At 38.4% G+C, this 23,814-nt stretch overlaps 1 protein-coding gene across 1 annotated transcript in view; it reads left to right on the plus strand.

The window, feature by feature from the left end:
- Window positions 1–14,794, plus strand: part of FRS2 (fibroblast growth factor receptor substrate 2) — a 55,195-nt gene extending 40,401 nt beyond the window's left edge. Inside the window, exons 2-7 of the mRNA XM_087767850.1 lie at window positions 1,735–1,840; window positions 4,379–4,470; window positions 6,300–6,486; window positions 9,680–9,838; window positions 10,731–10,894; window positions 13,316–14,794. Coding sequence (XP_087623976.1) covers window positions 4,405–4,470; window positions 6,300–6,486; window positions 9,680–9,838; window positions 10,731–10,894; window positions 13,316–14,266 — 1,527 coding nt within the window. The 5' untranslated portion in view covers window positions 1,735–1,840; window positions 4,379–4,404 and the 3' untranslated portion in view covers window positions 14,267–14,794. The remainder of the gene's footprint in view (window positions 1–1,734; window positions 1,841–4,378; window positions 4,471–6,299; window positions 6,487–9,679; window positions 9,839–10,730; window positions 10,895–13,315) is intronic.
- Window positions 14,795–23,814: the final 9,020 nt, after the last annotated feature.

Here is a 23,814-nt window from a genome sequence, read left to right on the forward strand (position 1 = left end):
GACTTGAAGCATCGGTTTGTCCGGTATCCTGTTTCTGACAGTGAATAGTAAATTCTGACAGCCAATAGTAAATATATAGGGAAGGGAATAGTAAGAAGGAACATTTTATGATCATTCCCTAAGACCCTTCTAAATATCTGCAGCTTAGAGACGTTTTGAGCCAGATGTGACATCCTTGCGTTTAAAAGCTCTTCATGGAGCTTGCATTTGTCCAATTACTTTCTGAATCTTTAAAATTTTGGAACTCATTCCCACAAGATGTTGTGGATCACAAAGTTGAACTACATACTATGTGCAAAAAGTAGTTTTTTGTAGTTTTTTTGAACCTCCCCTTAAGAATGTCAACTGCTGCTCCCTAATGCTTGCATTTGGAAAATAGTTGTGCTTTATTTATCTTCTCCATGTCACCTATAATTCTGTACTCATCTTTTCTGTCCTGTGTGGTCCCTTTTTCCAGGCTGAGCAGTCCAAATAGCGTATTTCTGGTTTTACTCTGTCTTTTTTGACAGGGGGAGGCACGGTTGCATACGTTACTACATCTGTGGGTGCACTGTGGATTCATACAGTAGAATTGCATTTTTGTTTTGGCTCTTTTAATTATTTCTGAACAATTCTGTTTCATTTGCTTTATGATAGCTATTGAGCTAGTGTTTTCATTGAACTGTGTGACTACATGACTGATCTTTCCTAACAGATAGAGCTCCTTTGCTAGGCGCGTTATTTTGCATTTACCAGTATTGAATTTCTGCTGTTGTCTTGCACAATCCCTCCGCAGTAAGAGTGTTCTGCAACTGTTATCATGATGCCTAGGAGCTGGAATGAGTTTGGGACTACATTACACTTGATACTATGCAAAAAAGAAGAGTGCTTTGGGTTCCTAAAATGCTTTAAATCCAGGTGCAAGGCAGAGGACAGTAGATGAATACAAAGAATTGCAGCAGTATTGATAAGCAGAGCTGCAATGGTCTCAAACAAGTTTGCATAGTGATCCTGAAAGGCTGATAAGAAAGGCTAATAATAAAGTATTTTTCTGAGAATTTAGTCTTTCTCTCGAGTTTAAGAAGCAGCGTCAAAGGAAACATCAAGTGCTCGTTTGGCAATTTTACAGAGAATGAAGGCTGCCAACTGTTAGCCTGATGGAAGCAGCAGTTGAGTTTTCGGTGTTAAATGTGAGTGGATAGCTAGTATGAGAGTAATCCAGGGGGTGAGGGGGGAAGTGAAACCAAGCAATTTGTGGTTAATGTAATGGCGCAAGAATTATGAGGGAAGCAGAGAAAGGGTGTTGTGTTAGCCATACAAGTCAGCATTTGTATATGTTCAGTAGGATAAGTAAGAGGGAGTTAAGCAGAGTAAGTTGTATGTGTTCTTCTGTTTGTCTGCACTGGTTTGGTTCGGTATGTGCTAAGGATAACAGGAGCTTCGCATCTGTCATTTCCACACACTAAATTGGTTAAGGAGTGAGTGGAGAATGAGTGGAGTCCCCAGTGTGATGGGCTACACTGCAGAAAGGGACACCAGATTATTTTCTTCCAAGACCCAGCTAGGCACTGAAATGCTGGGGGAGCTCTAAGAGATCAGTCTCTTGTCTAAAACTCTACTTCAGATGCGTCCTAGCTATGAAGACCTCACTTGACATTATACTGCCAAAATAAAAAAAAAAAGTATGTATTTTTGTTAGTTTACTAACTGGCACCTTAAAAACAAGAAAAATGACATTTTTATGTACTCTTCTAGTTCTAGGTCAAATGATTAATTCTGTGACAAGACAGCATGACACTTTGAGTATGACAGAAGCCCTGATGCTGCAGCAGAGGCTGGGAATATTAATGGCCAAATCTAGGTGAGTGATTTTTAATTCTGTCAATTCCCTAGCTGTTTCATTTCTTCCTCATAGCCTTGGTTCATATCTCTCCTTTGAAGCAGCATTGCAGTTCTTGGTTTTCTGAAGTATTAATATTAGAATATATTGGAGGCAAAATAATGAACTTGTATGATTATTGATTACATACCCTTTCTTTGTTGTTCTTGAGATACAGTGGCTGTACTTCAAACACCTTCATATGCTACAGCTTTCTACTTGCAACTCTAGTGATTTTTCCCAAACTACTTTGCAGTTAAGGTTTTTTTAATTGGTTTTTAAGTTTGCAGGCACCTGCCTCCAACAGATTTGATCAGTTATTTTATGCTGAATGCAAAGAAAGTCATGATACTATAACAGCATTCTGTTATCTAGTTCTGTTTCCACTTTGTCAAACGTTTGGGGAGGTCTAAAACTGGGCTTTATTAAGTGCAAGCATCTGTGCCTGAAGGCTGCTAGAAGCATCTGCAGCTATGACTGCTGTATGGACCAGAGCTTGAAAACCTTTGCTGCAAATTTATATATTCATTATTAATCTGCATTGCAGCTATTGTCACCTGTTGCTCTTTTTAGCAGTGCAGTCTCAGAATAAGTAGGGTAGCATCAATAGGCTAACAAGACCAACATCTGAACATTACTGTAGTGAAGCATTGTGGAGTGCCAGGGAAGGAGATTAGTAATAGGCGTTATTACCTGTATCTCCCTTTCTAAACAAACCAGGCAGAATTCATAAGCAAAAAAATGGAATAGTTAAAATGACAATAGAATGTATGCGTGAAGACTATTAAAAGTAGTCTTTAATTGAGAGAGTTATTGGACTGATTAATAAAATTCAGGACTTCACTATGCAAAAAACCAGCTGTGTGTAGCATAGCTTCTCTCTGCAACAGTACAAGCAAACAACCAAGCCCCCCAGCTGCATGTTGAGTTGGGGAAAAAAGCTCTGTCAAATTAATGCACGTTTTCATGTTATGGCCAGAAATGACATTAGAGAATCCGTGATTTTGACTGTGTCTGGCGCTCTGCTGCTTTCTTACTGGGTTAATCCAAGCCATGTTGTTACCCTTCTGTTGTCTGTTTCACCTCTGCAGGGGTTTGGTGGCGGATTTATACAGATTTATACAGTCTCTAGGGTAGCAGTATCTCTTTTGAGTGGATTTGCTGGTCAAGAAGAGGGGAAGAGTTAGCTGCTCTTCATTGTATTCCTTGCACCTTATTTCTCAGCAGACTGAAGTGCTACTTGGATACTACTGCTGCATGCTAATATAAATGCCTGTCTAGCAAGCAAGTCCCCATTTTCTTAAGGTGACATCAGATTTTTTCCCCATGTAGCCAGGAAAAGTTATCAACCAGTTCTGTCTTCCTTCTTGATTCCTAGTGTTGTTATCTCTTGTTGACTTACTAGCTGTCTTCCAGGATTTTGCCCTACTTTTCATTTGCGTAGTGGAAATGTTAGTTCTTATCCAATATAAAGATGGTGTAAATGGATTAAGTTTTCTCTTGTCTGACTTTCTTGTATTTAAGAAATGCAAGACTTACCACCCTTGGCAAGGTGGTAGAAGGAGGAGAAGCAAGTTGTGAGACTTGGTTCTACGAGCATTTTATCATACCGTTTTATGAAAGTTCTACCATACATACAAAAATCTTTAAGTGAAAATAACCAAATTATCAAATATTTGTTTTTGCTTTCCTTAATTTAGCCTTGCTGTTCTGTGCTAGTTGTATATTTTACTGTTTTATAGCAAATGAAGTAGACTCTGTAACACAATTTAATCCAAACGGAACTTAAGAGAAATAAAAACACAAGCTTTAAAATATTTGTGTTGAACGTGGTTTTTTTTCCTTCCCTTGACTTTGACTACATAGTTTTATGTGCATTGCTATATGGGAAGTATTTAAAAGTGGAAGCACAGAGCCTCACTGCACGGCTGCCAGCACAGGGCTGCCTCCAGGCCTGGAACGCCTCCACCCTCTATTGCAAGCCAGCCCTGGAGCTGCCAAAGCCAGGGCAGCCTTTCAGGATTGCCATGTGGGCTCTTTGTGTTGCCTGTGCCTGGTAGCCTCCTGCAGCCCAGGGCGCGTATGGGCGTCACTAGGGCTGCGCTCAGCAGTCTGAGCCGGGGAGCGCTCATTTAGACAGAACTGGAATCCAGGTAGTTGCCTGGTGCAAAGGCCCTGGTTTAGGAGACGGGAATCGCACCCAGTAAGTTGTTGGGTTTTGTTTTCCCCCAAGCTGCTACCATGGGAATTAAGGTGACAAATCAAATGGGTCTGTTTGGTAGTAACCTCGAGTTGAATTATTGGTAGGACTTTAACAGCTCGGTGTTGCCACTCCTTAATGCCAAATCCACCTTACCTATTTAAAAATATTTGTAATATTTATGTTGATTTTTTATTACTTATGACTGCAACGTTCACCATGAAGAATTGTAATTTCAGAGAGCAATTTGTTTTGTCGATGATACTCTGTTCTTGCTTCAACTAAGTGATCATTTTGGGGTGCTTTTTTTCCCCCTTTAGAGATCACATGGTCTTCTAAAGAAGTCATGGGTAGCTGTTGTAGCTGTCCAGATAAAGAAACTGTCCCAGATAACCATCGAAACAAGTTTAAGGTAAGCAACTGACATGGTATGCTGTGAATTATTGTGTTGCTTTCTTGCAGAGTAGGTCTGTGATGGAAAAAAAAATTAAATGAAAATAGGGTGAGAATTACTGAACAGTTAAAACATTGCAGAGTTGCAGGTGTCCATGGCTACAGGTTTCTCTTGCCCCTTTGAGAAATCCTCTTTTACCAGAGTGTGACAGGAATTCTGTAGACGGGGTAGGCTTTTTTATGACAGTTTTGATCTTCAGGAAGGAGCAGCAGCCCTGTGCTTTTCATCCATCTCCATTTCAGTTGGTAGTGCCCAAGTAAGCGTTGCCTCTGGGAGGTTATGGAAGTTAGGAAGGGAGTCGTAAGCATAAGCGAAGAGCTACTGGAGAAGTGTGATTATGAAGCTGGATGCGGGGTCAGCAATGGAAAATTTTAGGACTGCTGATTTTACTTGAAGGTCACTGCTGATTATAGCACTTTGAGACCTTTTTGTCCTTTAGTTGAAAAAATTTTATTTATAAACATGCTTCTGTCCTTAATATCCCTGGAATTTATAAGCTTGTGAACACTTGTTCATGTGCATAACGTGCTTAACATCAAGCTGCTGAAGTCGGTGACTTTAAGTAAACATACCTTTGCATAGTCACACAAGTCAGATTTGCTACCGTGCTCCAAACTGTCTCTGTGAGTTGGCAAAGGAATGTAGTGCTTCCATAGTGAAAAATGATTCATGCGTTGCCTTAGGGCAACACTGAAATGAGCTTTAAAGCCATGGGAATTTCTGGAAATGTTTAATATTATCAGTACAAAAAGCTGAAGGATAAAATATTTTTCTGTTTTATTGCTTTTTATGCTTTTGACATCACTTTGTGTAACTAGTTCCTATTTTTCTCCTCATAGAATTTCTCTATTGTTTGTGTGGGTCGCTGATTTAGCAGCAGGGGGAGACAGATGAAAGAATGTAATTTGCAAAATGAAGAAAGTTGGCATAAGCCTCAGTGGCAGGAAACTATTCCTAATTCTTTTCAATTGACTAGATTTCAAGTTGAAAATGTCTCTTTAAGGAGCAACATTAATTGATACCATAGGGAATATTTTTGGTAGCCTTCTTACTGAATAAGAAGCAATCCCACTAAAAGCAGCATTGTGAGATAAAATACATGCAGAGGAAAATATACATTGTCCGAACTCCGTAAAGGATGCAGATGACCTCAAACTGGTTTAAAAGCAGAAAAAAAAAGTTTAAGCTTTATACACATGTTTTCACGCAAGGTAACCATAGGGTATTTGAATTATTTGTTGACTTTAAAAAGGCAGGAAAAAAAATCTAAAACAGTCTGGTGATTCAGCACAGTGCAAGGCTATACAGGTATGTGAAGGAAGCTTTATCTTGGAGCCCCTTATCCTTTTTCATTCCTTTTCCCAACTGTAAGTGGGGTTATATGACAAAGCAAATATTTTTTTTTTAGAAATGGGGCTCTGAAAGATTCCATTATCTGAGGTATGCCTTATCCATGTGGAAATACTAGAATATGTACATAAAGGTAGTTAAAAAAAAAAAATCTAACTTACTAATCTCTTCTATTTTAAATTTCTCTTCAGATTTTACAATAATGTTATGCAGTCTCATTCATATTGCTTTTAAATACGTATTATTTTAATTCAGGGTTGGGGGAGCAAAGGAACTGGTTTGGTTAGGTTGTTTTTTTTTTTAAACTTTTACCTTAAGGATCGTAACTAATATGACAGAGCAGATGAAGTGCATCAGTGAAACATTAAGATTATTAGTAGTGGTATTGGTGCTCAAAAGAGTACTTAGCCTAATGTTATTTAACTTCCTTTTTATAGGTTATTAATGTGGATGATGATGGTAATGAACTGGGTTCTGGCATAATGGAACTTACAGATACAGAACTAATTTTGTACACCCGTAAAAGGGACTCTGTAAAATGGCACTACCTCTGTCTCCGTCGCTATGGCTATGACTCAAATCTTTTCTCTTTTGAAAGTGGCCGAAGGTGTCAAACTGGACAAGGTATGTGGAATTTTTGTATATAAAGCTTTTTGGAAGTTTATTTGATGTTGGAAGACAATTTTGTTTAAAAAAGTGTATTTGCCTGTCCTTTGGCAAGGGTTATAAAGGCTGTAGTTTTATATGTGAATGTGGTTTCTGGAAAAAAAGTAAGTTACCTTTATGAGGAATGGTCTTATGGTAAAATGAGGATTTGAGTTGCACATAGTTTTTGGCATTGTAGGCCTGGAGCACTTCATGCTTGTATGTGTGGATACTTCTGGTCAGCTTAGGAGGTGGTTTTGACAGGGAAATTCTCCTACCTCAGAGGTTGACTTAACGTTCAGGGAGGGGCAGTGAAACCTGGAACTGTGGAGGAATCTCCTTGGAATTAAAAGAATTCTCTATTTTTAGATTTTAAGACTGCAGCACTGGTATGAACTAGATATCCCTACCCTATTACTGCCTTCAGTACCACACTTGTGTTTTATCCTCTTCCTAAAACAAATACCACTTTCATTAATATCAATGACATCATTCTCAAATTTTGACACATTTTTGTATGGAGTGTGTAAACTTCCAGCTACGCTCAGGTATTTTCTGTGTGGCTTTAAGTGGAAAAAGTTGGTTACCTTTACAGTTCCCAGATCATGCCTTCCTTGACCAAGGTTGGCTCCCAGTGAGAAGATTTAGGCTTTTTTCTCTCTCTTCACTGCAGCAGTGCCAAGGGAATAGCTGTTTTGGTTGAGGTCTCAGCCTTGTTTTGCATCTTTCTACTGTGATGTAGCTGGGTGTAGTTAGAATTCTTATGTATTCATACCTTGTGAAATTATGTTGCATTTTTATTTTCTTACAGATTTTTAGCATTTACTAGTGTTTTCATCTATAATGATATTTAGCAATTGCAATTTTTTTATTTTTTTAATTTCACTGTAAAAAATCAGGAAGATGAAAGAACTTGATCATAAACAAAGCTGGGCAATCTTCATTGTCCAAGCAGAGGTAAGGGCAGACAGGGTTTTTTTAAGAAGAGTTTAAAAGGCATTCTCAGTTCATCTCCTAATAAGAAATTGAGGTATTTTCAAATGTTACAGCATACTCCATACTAAACTACATTTTCAGACTTCTAAGAAGAAAGTAATAAACTTTGTTTTGAAGAAAATCACCTTAATTGATTTTGCAGGTTTAATTTACTGCTTCTTCTAAACATCTAAAATAGATACTAATAAAATTCAATTGAAAATACTATTTTGAAGGTTCTTTTCCACAGCCTATTAGCAAGTCTGCAAAATTTTCCACCAAGTCTAATTGACTTCTCTGCTTCCCTCACAATTTCTTTTTTTTTAAATAGAGAAGATTAAGCAGGCTGTGTAAGCAGCAACACTTTCTTCTCTCTTTTGTTTCTTGCCTTCCTAACGTAATATTAAAATACTGTGAATATTGAGAAAAAAGAAATGTGGCAGAAAATGTTCTCTCCGCTGCGTTTTTGCAATGGAGCGTTGTTCCTGAGACCTACACTGAGTTTTGCGGGCACAGTTGCAAAACTTCATCTTCACTTGGTGAGATGACCGAGAAGTTTTTTGTTTGAGAATACCCTGAATACTGCCCAGCAACTTTTACTGATTGCATTAGCCAATATTCTTGTTTGTGTTTTCCATTTAATCTCAAATTATATCTATTGATAAGTTGTCAGAATGCACTGATCGCGAAATACTGACTTTGTGTTAGGTATTAAAAACCTTGAAGACACGTTTTGGGAGCACAGCTAATAGATAATTCAGGATAGAAAACTTGGAATAGCTGGTGTGTCACTATATTGTGTAAGTGACAGATCACATTGTATTAAATGTGAATGTATTTAATAAAAATCAAGGTTTCATCAAGTTGTTTTTGCTTGCAGCTTCAGTGCCAATTTGGTTCACCTCATATTTTAAGGAATCAGCAATTTGGAAGCACTTTTTTTAAACAAAGGGGTAAAGGCAGCTGAATTTCTCGGAAACATACTGGGAGCTTTTTTAAAGTTTGTGAACCTAGATTTTTTTAATTTTATTTTTTGTCCATTAAGATTTAAGTATCCAGTGTGGATTTTCAGAAATACACAAAAAATTAAACATGGACTATTGTACTTGAGCTGGATCATGGGTTGGGGAAACATAGTAGAAGCTCGACAGCTGCTGTGTTGCAAGCATGAAGCTTATTCACTGTCCCAGCTGCATATTAATTGTTGAGCATCATTCCTCTTAGCGCATTTGGTATATTCCCAGCTGGGTTTTTGTGAACTTCTGCCATGTGGAGCATTTCTGGTAGTTCTGATCTGTCACAGTTCTGCGTCCTTAAATAAATATTAACAGCATATACATAATTGCACTTACAGAACTAGCTATATGGGTAGGTAGTTTTTAGTAAAGAGTGTTTTAAGATTGTAATACTCACTTTAAAAACTGAGCACCTGCACCCCCGTTTAACAAGCATGTCAACTTTAACTTCATGCTTTCAATGGAAGAATAATCCAAAGCTGCGACTTTGCTGGTGAGGGTAAGTTGGGGCGCTCCCTGCTGTTTAAAGGCAAAGTGGCACAATACACACGCAAAATACACGGTATTGCTGCTAACTTTGTGTTCTGTGTCTATCCTTTAGCCTGAAGCAATTGGTTTGTTACTGTCTGTTTCACACAGTTTGTCTTACGAGCTTTTCATTTTAATCTTCTTAAAGAAACTAAACTTTTACCCAGTGTTTAAATCCTTCTTTCCTGTTGTGCAGGTATCTTATTTTTATGGTAATTTAATAGAACCCTGGTTTAAAAAATATGACCTTGTAGCACCACAGTAGTTTCATGTAGTGTCTTTATTGATTTATTTATTTAACAGGTATCCTTTTTATCAGCTTAAAAAAAAAGAAAAAAAATCTTGCCCTGTTTTGTGCCCTTTTTTTTTTAACCACTCATTTAGCACTCAAAACTTAGTCTTGCTTTTAATTGAATCAATTTTCTGTTCTAATTTAAATTTTGGTGCATGGGAAACTTTTTCTTCTATTAGATAAACACTTTAAAGGTTCTCACAGTAATTTTGTGTGTGTTGTTGCAAAATTTCTTAACATTTTTGCTTCTCTGACAGGTATTCATTATGTGGATTCCAGTTCTATTGTTTGAAAGTTATATACATTGTAAGGCATGTTTCTTACGTTAAAGGATTTTGATTTTTTTCTTGTGCATTTATAGGAATCTTTGCCTTTAAATGTGCCCGTGCAGAAGAGCTATTTAATATGTTGCAAGAGATAATGCAGAATAATAGCATAAATGTGGTAGAAGAACCAGTAGTAGAAAGGAATAATCATCAAACTGAGTTGGAAGCTCCAAGAACTCCTCGAACGCCTACCAGTAAGTATGGTTATACTGTCAGATGACATACCTGAATGTAATGTAGTACTTAGCTTTAAATTAGTTTTCTTTTTAATTAAAGATTTAATGCAAATTAAATGCTATTTTCAGCTAAGAGGCGAATTACCAGTAATGCATTCTCTTGAGGTACTTGCTGAGGATTCTCTTTTGAGAATCCTAAGTCTTGGGAGCAAAACTGCCATAGTCAAGTTCTTCAGCTTTAAGAAATAAGTTTGGGGAATGTAGTTGTTGCATAAGAACACTGCTTCAGTGTATACCTATTGAATTGCTTTCTAATATATCACCATAATTTATTTGTAGCATTTCTGAGAAATGTTAATGTTGGGCAATGTTCCAACCTTTTTATTAGGAAAAAAGTAATGGTAATATCACATCTAGAGTGAGTTTGGAATCTTTCTTTTGCTATGAGTAGATGGATGGGTAGAGTGAAGTCCTTTCAAAAATACCGGAGGATTTTGAGTAATCCCAGGCACATGGCTTGATATTTGAAACTAGGAATTCCAGGTTACTGATCATTTCAGACAAAAGAAAACTTAAGTAAATAAGTCCCTGTCTGTTAGGGAGACATGTTGTTAGTGGTAGAAAGAGAAGTTGGATAGGGAGTTTACTGGGAGGACTGTGGTGTGTAATATACCTAGATTTCAGTGGTTGCTTCAGACATGTTTCCCGGTAAACACTGGGATGATATACTCCGCAATTTGCTTTCCCTTTCCTTCCCCCCAGCAAAACTGAGTCTTGTGAATATTTAATACTGTTTTACATATTTTAGTTTCTCTTTTGAAAATAAAAAATTAAGATATAAAGCATCTTACTCATATACAGTAAAATGTTCTATTTTAATATGGTTTTGCTTGTTTTCTAATTGAATCAGCTCCTGGGTTCAATGCACAAAGTTTACCTAACGGCTATCCCAGATATCCATCTTTTGGAGATGCTTCATCACATCCTTCCAGCAGACATCCTTCTGTCGGAAGTGCACGCCTCCCCTCTGTTGGTGAAGAATCAACACATCCTTTACTTGTAGCAGAGGACCAAGTGGGTATTTTTTCCCCCTTATAATTTAGGTTCTACATTAGTTCAGATTTTTCTAATGTTTTTTTCTGTAGGCTTTTATTTGTGTTTTTCAGAATCAGGTGTAATATGTTTCTACCATATGTTAGCTACCTCAGAAAAGTGTTTGCTTTGCCTCTTTAATATGATACTTTGTAGGATAGCTGGCTTAGGAAGAGTAACTATTTGAAGTTGCTCTTCATGTTTATATACAAATAAAGATAGAGAAAGTATGTACTTGCATATATTATTTTCAAAAATTTCAGTAATTGTTTTTAAACACATAAATTGTATTTTATAATGAGAAATCTTGGTCAAAAAGCTTCTTTACATGTAAGTCTTCTATTTGGCAAATAGAAATCATGGAATAATTTAGGATAGAAGGGACCTCTAGAGTCCCCCAGGTCAAATTTCAAAGTTAGATGAGGTTGCACAGAGCCTTGTCCTGTCATACTTTGAATACTCCAAACAAGGGGATTCCGTAGTGTCTCTGAGCCATGTGTTCCAGTGTTTGGCCACCTTTGTTGTGAAAGAATTTTTCCCTAATATGTAACCAGATTTTTTGCTGTTACAGCTGGTATCTGTTGCCCCTTAGCCTTTTGCTGAACATCTCCAAAAAGGGTCTGGCTCTGTCTTTTCTTTATCTATTTGGTAGCTAAAAACAGCTATTAGGTTTTTTTCTGGTCTTCTCTTAAGAGCGAACAAGGATGGCTCTCTCAGCTTCTCCTTGTATGTCACATGCTCCAGCCCCTCTAATCATGGCCCATTACTGGATTTGCTCCACTGTAGTGGTGTCTGTCTTGTACTGGGGAGCCAATTACTCCAGATTCAGTCTCACAAGTGCTGAATTGATGGTAATAGCCTCTTTCCTTAACCTGCTGGCTGTGCTTTTGCTAACATAAATGAATGCACATTTGGTTCCCATTGCTGCAAGGGCACACTGCTGACTCACATTCAATTCACCATCCACCTGGACCCCTGGTGCTTTTCTGCAAAGCTGTTTTCAAGTCAGTTGGTGCCTAGCCTGTACTGTTGGTGGTGTTCCATGCCAGGCCCTGGACTTTGCATTTGCTGTTGCTGAACTTCATGAGGTTTCTGTGAGGTCACTTCTCCAGGCTGCTGAGATCTGTCTCAGTGGAAACCCTACCAATCTGGGATAGACTGAAAACTTTCTGAGGGTGTATTCTATCTCATCATTCAGGTTGCTGATGAAAATGCTAGTCAAGTTTAATAAAATGTAATGTGTTTTAGGAAGACTCTTGTGCTTGACAAGAAACAGTGTTGGAAACGAGAGAAGGTAACCAGAGCAAAGTGCATTGAACTGTCTTGTGGGAAAGGATTTGTTACCAGCTCCCACAGAAGAGTCCAAGTGTTGTTGTTGTTGGAGTTATTGAAGAGTAAATGAGTTTAAAGAATCAATGTAGGAGTCAAGTGAGCTGTAAATAACGCTTCAGGTTGTAGAGCTTGACAGAGAAGTTGGGAAGGCTAGATAACTGCTGCTGTAAAATCCTACTTTTGCTGTTTGGGTATCCAGACACAGAATTAAAATTTAGAGAAAGAATCCATTACTTCAGTCTTTACCTTTCAGCTTCGTGTTGATCCACTGTGGGGACTTGGAGGCATAAACTAGTGGTGTACTCCTGGCTTTCTTAGTGGCATCTGGTCTAACTCGTGCTCCTTTTAAATTCTGAGCGCCACAGTTCTTATGGAAGTGTATGTTTGTCTGTTTCAGTTTCTGGTGTTAGGAGGCTGTTGGCTCTTGAAGAAAGAGTGGACTGTTTTGCCAGTAGAGCCAACCTCTCTTCTCATTGCTTAAGTAGTACACAAGGCGAGATCCTGTGGCTTTTTTGTTTTGTTTTTTAAATGGACAGTAAATTTCCTTTGCAGTGTGGAAATTAAAGATAAATTTAGCCGAAGCAACTATTGAACTGTTGGTCACTGTCATGGTAAGGGACAACAAAGTAGAGCTCTGTTTCGCTGATCCATCCAAGTGAACTAATGAGCTAAGTTGGAGCAGCCCAGGGTTGCCCTGACCAGAGCAGAGCTGGAATAGAACCTGAAAAGCTGTAACTAGAGCACAACTGGGATAAAACATCAAATCACATCAATACTTGTTAATGTAGGATGTAAATTGCGTTCTTTTGTCTGCCTTGAGTACCTCTAATTTTATTTAGAGTAACAATAACAAAACCAACAACAAAATTCCAGGGGAAAAAAACAAAGCTGAGCACAGTTCAGCAAAATGAGAGATGACCCTTGCTCTTAAACAGCTGCTATCAAAAGATTTGTTTTTCAGGTATTTTGATTAGAAAAGTGGGGTGTTAAGGAGGAAGGAAGTTTGGAGGGGGGGAAAAAGGCGCAAATAGCATTTGAATTTCCTTTTTTTTTTTTTTCTTCCCCTTTTAGGTGCACACTTATGTCAACACTACTGGGGTACAAGAGGAAAGAAAAAATCGATCAAGTGTGCACGTGCCACTGGAATCAAAGCTTTCAAACACTGAAACAACTAAAGTGAAAGAAGATCAGATGTGTACTGATGACAGAGACGCTCAGGTTCTCCTGGAGCCTGAAGGAGTCAAGTTCGTTTTAGGACCAACACCTGTTCAAAGGCAGTTAATGGAAAGAGAGAAACTGGAGCAACTTGGGAGAGACCAAGTTAGTGGCAGCAGCACAAACAACACTGAATGGGACACTGGGTACGACAGTGATGAACGTAGAGAAACACCATCTGGTAATAAATTGGTGTATGAAAATATAAATAGGTTATCAATCCCTAGTGCCTCAGGGGTCAGGAGAGGTCGTTTGACATCAACCAGTACCTCAGATGCCCAGAACGTTAACAACTCTGCTCAGAGGAGAACTGCGCTGTTGAACTATGAGAACTTGCCATCCTTGCCTCCTGTCTGGGAAGCCCGCAAGCTGAGTAGAGATGAAGATGACAGTTTAGGACCAAAGACCCCATCTCTGAATGGCTACCACAATAACCTAGATCCAATGCATAATTATGTCAATACAGAGAATGTAACAGTACCAGCAAGTGCTCATAAAGTAGAATTTACACGACGTCGGGACTGTACTCCAACAGTCTTTAATTTTGACATTAGGCGTCCAAGTTTAGAACACAGGCAGCTCAACTATATACAGGTTGACTTGGAAGGTGGCAGTGACTCCGACAACCCTCAGACTCCAAAAACCCCCACCACTCCACTTCCCCAAACTCCAACCAGGCGCACAGAGCTGTATGCTGTGATAGACATTGAAAGAACTGCTGCTATGTCAAGCTTGCAGAAAGCACTGCCCCGAGATGATGGTACTTCTAGGAAAACTAGACATAACAGTACTGACCTGCCTATGTGAGCCTGGGAAGCATTAAATCATTTGCACCTTTTGTGAAGTTTATAAAATTGAAGATGCAAATACTTTGCATTTCTTAACACTAACGCCTTTTATAGACTAATAGAACTTTTTCTGCATACTTCATGTACTTGTCTAACTAAAGGGAATTAACGTAGAGCAAGTATTCATTTAGGTAACACTATTTCATTCTACAGTAGTAGTAATTACTGCATAGCAGCATCACCACCTTTCACAGTGCCTCTTTAAATTGATTAGAGTCTGAGTGACATGCCAGTTTTTTGAATTTACAAATATTCTGGTCTGGTGCCTATACTCATTAATGGCATTTATAACACTTTTTAAAGCCTCTTGATATGTGCATTATTAGCAGGTAAACCTAATCTTTCAAGATACCTATCTTGCATTCATTCCTCATTGAAGTGGCTCCTCCAGAAGGAAATGTATGTAATGCATTAATTCACTCAGTTTGATGTACACAAGATATATTGGTTCATCTCAAGGGATATAAACACCACACCTTCTTTTGTCTGTTTGTTTTTTTTGTTTGTTTTTGTTTTTTTAAGACCACGTGGGCAAGAAGGCCTCTAATTCCCGATAGTTTTCTTAACTTGTGTGATATTTGAGAGGTCATCTTGAAGTCCGTTGATCAGAGCTATAAAAGCATCCAAACCCAGCCTTAAGCTCCTTCCGCTAGACGAGAATTCCGAGTGGTGTATCGAGATCCCTGTGAAATCTGACAGAATTTTAATCTCATTAGAATTTTGGGGTTTTTTTTGTGAAGGAATTCACAGGTTGGCTGTATGAATTAAGGCTCTCTTGTAATTTCTTAGTTCAGTGTGCCTTTCTTTCTTTGCATTTGTTTGTTTCTTTTTTATCTGTTCCATAATGGTCTTGGTTTAAAAGTCAAAATTGTGTACATAGCTTTAATTATTGTTCAGAGTCGTTTATGTGTTTGTCTTACTTTCTGCATTTGACAAAGAAAGACTCTTGAAGGTCAAATGGTTGTCTTTGTCCAGTGTTCTACTTTTTTATGCTTGACAGATATCCCAGCTCTCCAGCAGCATGCGTTATTGCACAACTGGAAAGGTTTATTATGCAGTTATTGTCTTCCTCTAAAGCATCAGACACAGGTTACACGGGAGGCAGGGTACTGGACTTGATATTCTTTATAGAAAATTGTACATTCTAGCAATGTGCATCCATAGTTGATAGTATAATTTAGAAAGATACGTAGTAAATTATCTGAAGCTAGTATTATCTACAAGCCTACTTCTTTTCCTTTTGCAGTTGGTGAACTCGGTTACAATGATGGCTGCTCAGTGTTACAGGTACATCCAGGTAGAATGTTGTTTGTTGAATATGCCAGATGTACCCTTAGCAGAAGTTTTGGGGTTTTTGGTTTTTTTAATAGTCTGAATAATTTTAGAATTCTGGCAGTACTGCAGGTACACCTTGGTACTAGCAGCAGAAGAGATTACTCTTGAGCCTGTCATTGCAAAGGAAGTGACACTTGTGTGAACTGGTGTGATTTAAAATAACCCTTAAACTGTGAGTGAGGAAAAACATTCAAGAAAAGCCATTTGGAGATCTGAAAAAGAATTATGGGTCTTCATGCAATATTTTAATTCAAGTTTTATAAAAAACAAACTACAATTATTTTCAGTCTTTTAAATTGGAGTGTATTCCTGTTCCTTTGTGAACTTTTTCTGTGGTCTTCTCTGTGTAGTAGTGGCAGCAGTGGTAGCACCAGAAATACATGCATCTTGCCACGCCGTGAAGGGATATCAGGCAACCTTTTCCCTCTGACTTTCCTTGTTTCTTACAAACTGTATGGTACTGAAATACCAGATGCACAAAGACCATAATTTGCAGAAGTAAAAGATGGGAGTCATTGAGACCATTATGAGGAACTGAAACGAGATTTAAAAAAAACCTCATTAATGATTTCACGGTCAACCTATGCAGACTCTTGTGATAGACCTGTTGGCTTGTGGGGAGACCTTGGTACTCAAGAAGGTAATGACTACCTAGAGCTAAACATTTTACAGGTCTGCAGTGTTAGTGCTCCTTCACATCTTTGCCATTGCCACACCTTACCAACGTGTTTGATCTAGCTAGCTGCCTAGAAATATTTGGTCCTCATCTATATAGTATGGGTGTTTCAGAGATACTAATTAATTGGACCCTTAAAACACACCTGTGAGGCAGGGAAGTAATTTTCTTAATTGACAAATAGGGAAACAGAGGCTTCCGGTAGATCCTAAGGGACCTGCCAAAATTACAACAACCAACTACATCCCTCCTTAGTTCCGGTGCACTGTCCTGTGTTTATCCCAAATAGTCTCAGGTACAAGGGATGGTCTGAGTAATTTTTTTTTATGTTGTTGCAAGTTTCACAATACTTCATAGGGGGTGTTTTCTTAGCTTCGGTCCCCAGAATTGAGAACATACTGAAATTCCAACTTTCTGTAGCCTTAATTATATTAACTAGTCTGACGACATGTTTTCCAGGGCTATTTTTTTTACCCTCTTACATTTTACAGGTGGGATAATGCTTAGTCATTTTGTGTACGCTGCAAACACTGTGTAGTTCCTGTTACCCGTGCTACTCATCTTTAGCATTCCTTATTTTCTGCCCCTTGAAGTAGATGTAGATGCAATGCACTTTACCCTTTGAGACTTGGTAAATATTTTTTCAATTCAGTCTCTTTAAAGGCTGTGATGTTAGGTTTAATGTCTGTAATCTAGGATTCAGTTTTCAGCTGAAATCTCTCCACAGCATTTAGAATGCCTTTATTTTGGGCCCACGGGTGTATAGATTGAGAAACTACAAATATGTAACCATTTTCTTTAGTAACTGAGACATGTAAAGTTTACATAAACTAGGTCCTGCAAAAATCGCAGCATCTCTTATCGGTTCTACTCTTCATCCATAACATGCAATTGGCTGCTACCCTTCAAGCACATTTGACAAGGGAAAGCCTTTAACTGTAGGTATTCCTGTAATGCAGTGATTTGGGAAAGACATATGTTAGTGTATCTTCTAAACAGGGAAACTGAGTTGATAAAAAAGATGAAACAGCGACCAAAAGTACATGATAAAGATCATACTAGAAATACAGTTAGTGAGAATTTAATCCATTGGTTATAGGAGGGAAATATTTTTTTTTTTCTCAAATTGATGTCAAGAGGAGGACCATTTTTTTTAAACTTTGTGGTGTTTCTTGGTGACTCCATAAAACAATATAAAAAAAGACCATTCTGAAAAGCTTAACTCTCAGAACATTTTTTGTTTCCCCCAATAAGTACATTTTGCATATGGCAGGGGTTGAATGTAATGGTGTGCATTGAAGCACTATTCCTGTTCCTATTAAAGTCTACAGAACTTTTATGGAAATCTTAAGTGTTCAAATAGACATTTCATATCATAAACTGCTTAATTTGCCCCCCAGATGTTTTGATATTTGTGTGTGTGTTTACACCTCTGACTAGGGCTTGGGTGTAAAAAGGGCTCCAGAAGGGTGTAAGTTTTACAAAGTCCAAACCAATGTCAAAACAGGGCTGCTCTTTTGCAGGTGACAGACCAGGAATTGATTTTGCTGGTTTTTTAACAGCGTCTATTGGCTCAAAATCTGGCTATCCTTGGTTTTGGTTTATATTTAATCACTTCTCAATGAGACAGAGTCAGGAGAGAGCAGATTGTCTTTATTCACTGTTCGTGAAGTAAAAATGCAAGTTCTGATTAATGTCAGTACTACTTTGAGCATATAATGATGTATCTGATTTGGACCTCTGTTTCTAAGCAGTATTCTCCTCTTCGTGTAAGGTGGGATCAATGGTGAAATTCCATTTCTGCACTGTACTAATTTATTTAATGGCTGCAAATAAGATGAAACTGATTTAGTAGGAACTAATAGTGGACTTAAATCTGAAATTCCCCTGTTTCCCCTAAAGAAGTTTGGTCCTTCAGTTTGATAGGTAGAATTAGGTATTTTTGGAACTTAATGATAAAATCTTTCCCATCTTTTCCTTGAGGTAGCAATTCAGGCATTTATATTTGACAGTATTTACTTAATATAAACATAAGTTCATTTATGGTATCTTTATTTTAAATTCATATACACTCCAAAAAAAAAAAAATCCAGAAGAAATTCCACCACAAAAAACTGCGTTAAGATGGAGTCAAGGTTGCTGATGTCCTTCTTACAGAGCATACACGAAAAAGACGGGAAGTCATGAGTTAAGGTTCTTTTGCAATCTTTAGGAATTACTTCCTCTTTTGGACAAGATAAGTGAATAAGAAAAAAAAAAACTTAGCAGCTGTAACTCTGACCATGTATACATTATTTCTTGTGATACTGTGCTGTAAGGTATGTGACGAAGTCTGTCAGATGTTTTATGAGGATATTACCCTAACACAGTGTTTACTCCAAATTAACGCAGTATTTTGTTTGGAAATATGTAGGTGTACAGATAGAAATAGAATATGAGAGATAAAGTTACCTTTAAAGTTGATGAAACAAGTGTTGGACATTTCTATATTTTTATATATTACAAAGGGCATTTTGAAATTTTTCTTGCAGTTTTAGTAATTATTTAGTGTGGTAATATGCATATATTGTGACAACGTTTTCTGCTATATCCATTACTTTGGTGTAATTCTATTTTATGTAGCAAATATGTGTATATACAAAGGAGATTATGTAAAAAATATGATTAAGAAATAGGCTCAAGCCCTTCAGAACAGGGACTGTCTTCCTCTCTGTCTGCAAAGTACTTAATGCCTTGGGGTCCCAGCCGCAGCTCACATCTGAGACCCGTGGTGACCGAATTGCCAAGCGATGAGCGTGGCGGAGCAGCTCCTCTGCTTTCCATGAGAAGCCTTAGTACAAAAGGTGCCATGAAGCTCACCTTGCCACTCCCTGGTGCTGGGGCTGTGCTCGACATGGTCATTCCCTACGCCACCTGCCAACAACCCAGAGCCCAGAGCCGGTGTGTCCTTTGCTCCAGCCTTTCCCTTGGCAGTAGGAAAGGAAGTCTGAGGTAGGAGCTTTGATGTCATCAGGGAATCTTCTTTGTTAGCAGGGCAATCCTTCCGGAGCTTGTTTGGGCCTCGTGCAGCGTCCTTTGAAGCCAAACGAATGATTCGTGTTGACTTCAGGGGCCACTGGGTGTGTTCCTACAAGATCAAGTTCTGCTGACATAACAGCTCTGTTACACCTGAGGACCTGGTTGGTCAAGTTCTTCAGGAATGGTCTAAAAATACTGTAAAAATATAAATATATTTAAGTACATGTACGGAAAAAAAAAATCCTATTTGTTGTGGTCAGAGTTCAGATTATTATGTGAATTTTGATTTTGTAGTCTTACTTGCATATATATTGCTTTAACTATTATGTATGAAAGAGGAAGTGATTCTAAAGTGTGTGAAAGATCAGGATTACACCTGTTTTTTAATGGTTATGTTATTTAGGAATGGATGTCAGCAAATTTAACTCCATATTAATGCAGTTTTTTTGCATTAGAATACGTGTGTATATCATACACCCACATTTTATATATAATATATTATATATTTGGTACTAACTTTGTATTTTCCCTGAAATTTTGCCAAATCTCGAACACAGATGTTCTCACTTGTAAGACTTTGGTACTTAATCACTGAATGTATAAGAAATGCTCTGGTATGAAAGGGAAGAGTGTTGTATGGTGTCCCACAATGCAGATGTCTCTAACCAGCAGGCACGTTGCCTTTTTCACATCTCGCTTCATTGCAGCGTCACCTTTCGTCTCCTGAAAAACAGTCTGTGTTTTTAACTAAACTGCAGACCTGCCATCACAGTACAGCTGAATACCGCTCTAGCTTGAAAGCTGACTGGTAGTAGTAAGAATACAATAGTCACCAGTGTGCCACAAATGCATTTATTAAATGCAGAAATAGACATTTCTACAAAGGCCAAAATCTTATGTTGTATGTTCCTTTCTTGTCATTACATTGTATGATACTGTAAGATTATTGTATGTCCTAATTTGCATTATAAAATGTTTTTTCCTACTTAAAGGCATAAATATAGCAACTTTGTATAAAGGTAGCTTTCTAGATTTTTATTTCTTTTATATAAAAAAAGTCTAAACAGTGGGACCATTGCCAAATTGTTTATAAAATTTCCATTAATTTGCCCTGTTCAATGAATTTGTTTTTACAAACATTCCATATTTCTTTTATGAAAAAAGTGATATTATACTATGCAGAAAGAGTGTATTTTTATGCCATTCCACATTAATCTTAAAAAAAAAAAATTCACTTGTTTTAAGCTGTCATTATTGAGAAAGCTTACCAAATGTGCATTTTTTTTTTTAAATGTATTATGAGAACATTTTTCCCCTTTACCAGTGCCAACTTCATTTGGAAAAAAAAAAAAAATTGTAGCATGGCAATAAACTATTGATTTTGCATTGAAAATCGTCTGTGGGTTACTTCAGTATTTCCCAGTGTTAGTGTCACTGTACTGTATTTTGTTAGTATCACCTTTTTTGCTTTTCTTTAACTCATTGACTCGTTGCTTCAGGTACCTATCACCCCCTGCTGCCCCTTACATTCCACTCAGTGGTAAAAAAAAAAAACAACCAAAAAAAACCCAACATGATGACCTGCAGTCTGTAAATTTTTCTCCAAGCTTTTGTTTCATTTCTACTAGTATTCTGTCACATCTTTCTCATGTATGTAGACTTAGATTTTTTGTTGTTGTTGTTGTGGTAGTACTGTTGCTATCACTTACTGGCTGGTGAATCACATGCCAGCAATTTGAATGTGCTCCTTTCTCAGTTATTAAATGACTAAGATTTCACAAAACCCAAATGGACTTCGTTAGCATAGTACTGATAAATTCAGAAAGAAAGTAATAAGAAACTACAAGGTTGGACTCCCGTCCAGATGGCCTAAGATTTCACAAAACCCAAATGGACTTCGTTAGCATAGTACTGATAAATTCAGAAAGAAAGTAATAAGAAACTACAAGGTTGGACTCCCGTCCAGATGGCCTTTTCGCTTTCTTCTGGAGACTATAAAATATGGTGGTGATTTATAGAAATTCAGTATTTCCTCTTTTCTCCCTCCCAAGTCACAGTTTTAAGGCATGATTTCAAGATGTTTCTAGCCAACAAATGAACAAAACCCTAGAAATGTCAGGAGATGTGGTTTTCAGAGACTCTTAAGAAACAACATTACATGGTCCTTGCACAATGTTGATTAGATAACTTACACACCTGAAAACTCAGTTCTCAAGAAGGTTTTCATATCTCTGGCCAACAGTTTTGCAGCTTTCCTAACGGGAACGGCTGCTTAGCAGTCCATTACATGTAACATTTCTATACTAACACGATAGTAGAAACTTTTGGGTTCTTTGTACCTTCATTTCAAATAGAAAGAAAGCTTCCCAGTAATGTTTGCTTGAAATGCTTCAGTGCACCTGTTCTGATGTGACAGTAGGTAGAATACATGCAGTTAGAGAATTAATTGCTAGCAACATTATAACTAAAACATCACGCAACTGATGTAAGTGATTCCAATTACAATATACATATGCCTCGCATTCTTGACCTGATGATGCTTTGTTCTGAAATAAAATTTTGAAGCCAGCTCAACATTAAAGAGCCGACCTTCCAGCCGTATGTGCCCAGCATTAGGCTTTCCGATATGCTATAAATTGGCCTTGTTAAAATCCCTGTACATAAATCACAATAATACATCCGTTCAGTTGGGAGCACCTGAAGAGTTGGATTTTGTGAAGAGTGTCTGTTTTCCTTCCTTCCTCAAACTCGTATCTGCTCAGAGGCTTAAGTTTGACTGAAGTTAAGCCTGAAACTAGGTACTGTGACCGATGCCTGCGTTGTTGGTCCCAGAGAAACCAGGGAACGGTTGCTGTTCTATTATTCCTACATCATTAATAGCTCAGCTGTAAGCAGAAGGTCTCAGTCTGAATTAAAGTGCTGTCAGTAGGTACTGAGACACGTGGAGGTGCGATTGAGAATCCATCCCTGAGCAAACAAGCCTGTGCGTTGCTGAGCTGTCCCGTGGGTCTTTGGGACTGAAACACACCCTATTTCTCAACCTTGAAAGAGATGAGGTGATCTATAAAGTATATGCTTTTATGAAAATATTAAAATGAGGCACTTCTTTTTTCCTTCACTTATTCACAGTGTGACCTTAAAAACTGCCATTGGCACAACAGAGGTGAGGGCGCTGCGGAGCTGGAAGTGAGAGGCAGGAACCCAGAAGTAGCGCTGGGCTCTTCCTATCGGGGCGTCACTACTTTCACACATTATAAACCATAGCTTAGCAATAGTCAAAAGCCCCTTAACCCAAACTTACAAATTTGCTGTAGTAAATTTTTCTATGAGCATTTGATCTTCCAAAGGCCATAACTCAGTTAATTGTCCGAGACGCTTTAAAATCTTTTTTCCCCCAGTTCACACCACAGTAGCAGCAAACGCGAATTAAAATGAATTAGTTCAGTGCAAATCTTTATGAATGCTCTAATTCTGAGATAAAAACAGTTAACATTGTTTTAGTTGGGTTATTAGCCCGAGCCAAAACTTAAGATACTTTTCTACATAACTATGAAGAAAACTGAAGATGTTAAAATTCAATTAGTACTCTAGTTTTCAGAACAAGGTTAGGGGGGATAATATATCTAACTCTCTGAAGAAAACAAAGGAAGAAGAAGCCCAAAGAACTCAAGAAAAATACTGAGTATCGACATACTAACAACCAGAGAAAGATGTAAAAGTTGGCAGAGTTTTTGTCTTTGGCCAGTTTGAATCTAGAACAAACAGCTTTGCATATATCCCAAGAGATTTGTGTCTGGCAGCGAGAAGAGGAATACCAGCTAGAATTAATTCTTGAGGAACAAGTCACACAAACTAATTCACTTTTTTTATGTATGACCGGGTAACTAACAGGCTTTTTGCGTGGAGGAAAAGCAGCGGCAGAACGAGGCTCGGATGTGGTCTCACACATCTGCGAAGCTGCCGAGAGAACAGTTACCGATTTTTTAATATTGAAATGAAGAGCGTATTGAGCGGGATCGTGCTGGGGTATCTCCTGTTGGCTGATTTTAATTGGCGGCGGGGATGGTACAGTAGCAGATACCTGGAATGGTCTGGCAGGCGCGCTGGCGGCCAGGGGCGGTAATTTAAAATGCTTTTGACCGGGTTGAGAACGGACCTTCAGGAATATGACGAAATTAAACTGGGGAAACCGCCAGCTCCTTTGCTGGGGCGGAAATACCTTGGTGCAGAAATACAGCGGGAAGTAAGCGCCCGGGCGGCAGCTCTTCCCAGGAGGGCCGCTGTGCCGCGGCGCACGGCCAGGCAAACCCCGCTCACGTGCTGCCGCACGAGGGGCCGGCGTCACGCGGAACGACGCAACTCGTTACGAAAAAAGGGGAGCTCCTGCCCCAGGGCCGCGCACGGCCGGTGAGGGAGCGGGGCCGCGGGCGGGCGCCGCCGCCGCCTCCTCCTGAGGGGCGGACTACGGCTCCCAGAGT

Source organism: Nipponia nippon, unplaced genomic scaffold (genome assembly GCF_047370975.1).
Source record: "Nipponia nippon isolate SJK-2023a ecotype South Korea unplaced genomic scaffold, ASM4737097v1 scaffold_3, whole genome shotgun sequence".
NCBI lineage: Eukaryota > Metazoa > Chordata > Aves > Pelecaniformes > Threskiornithidae > Nipponia > Nipponia nippon.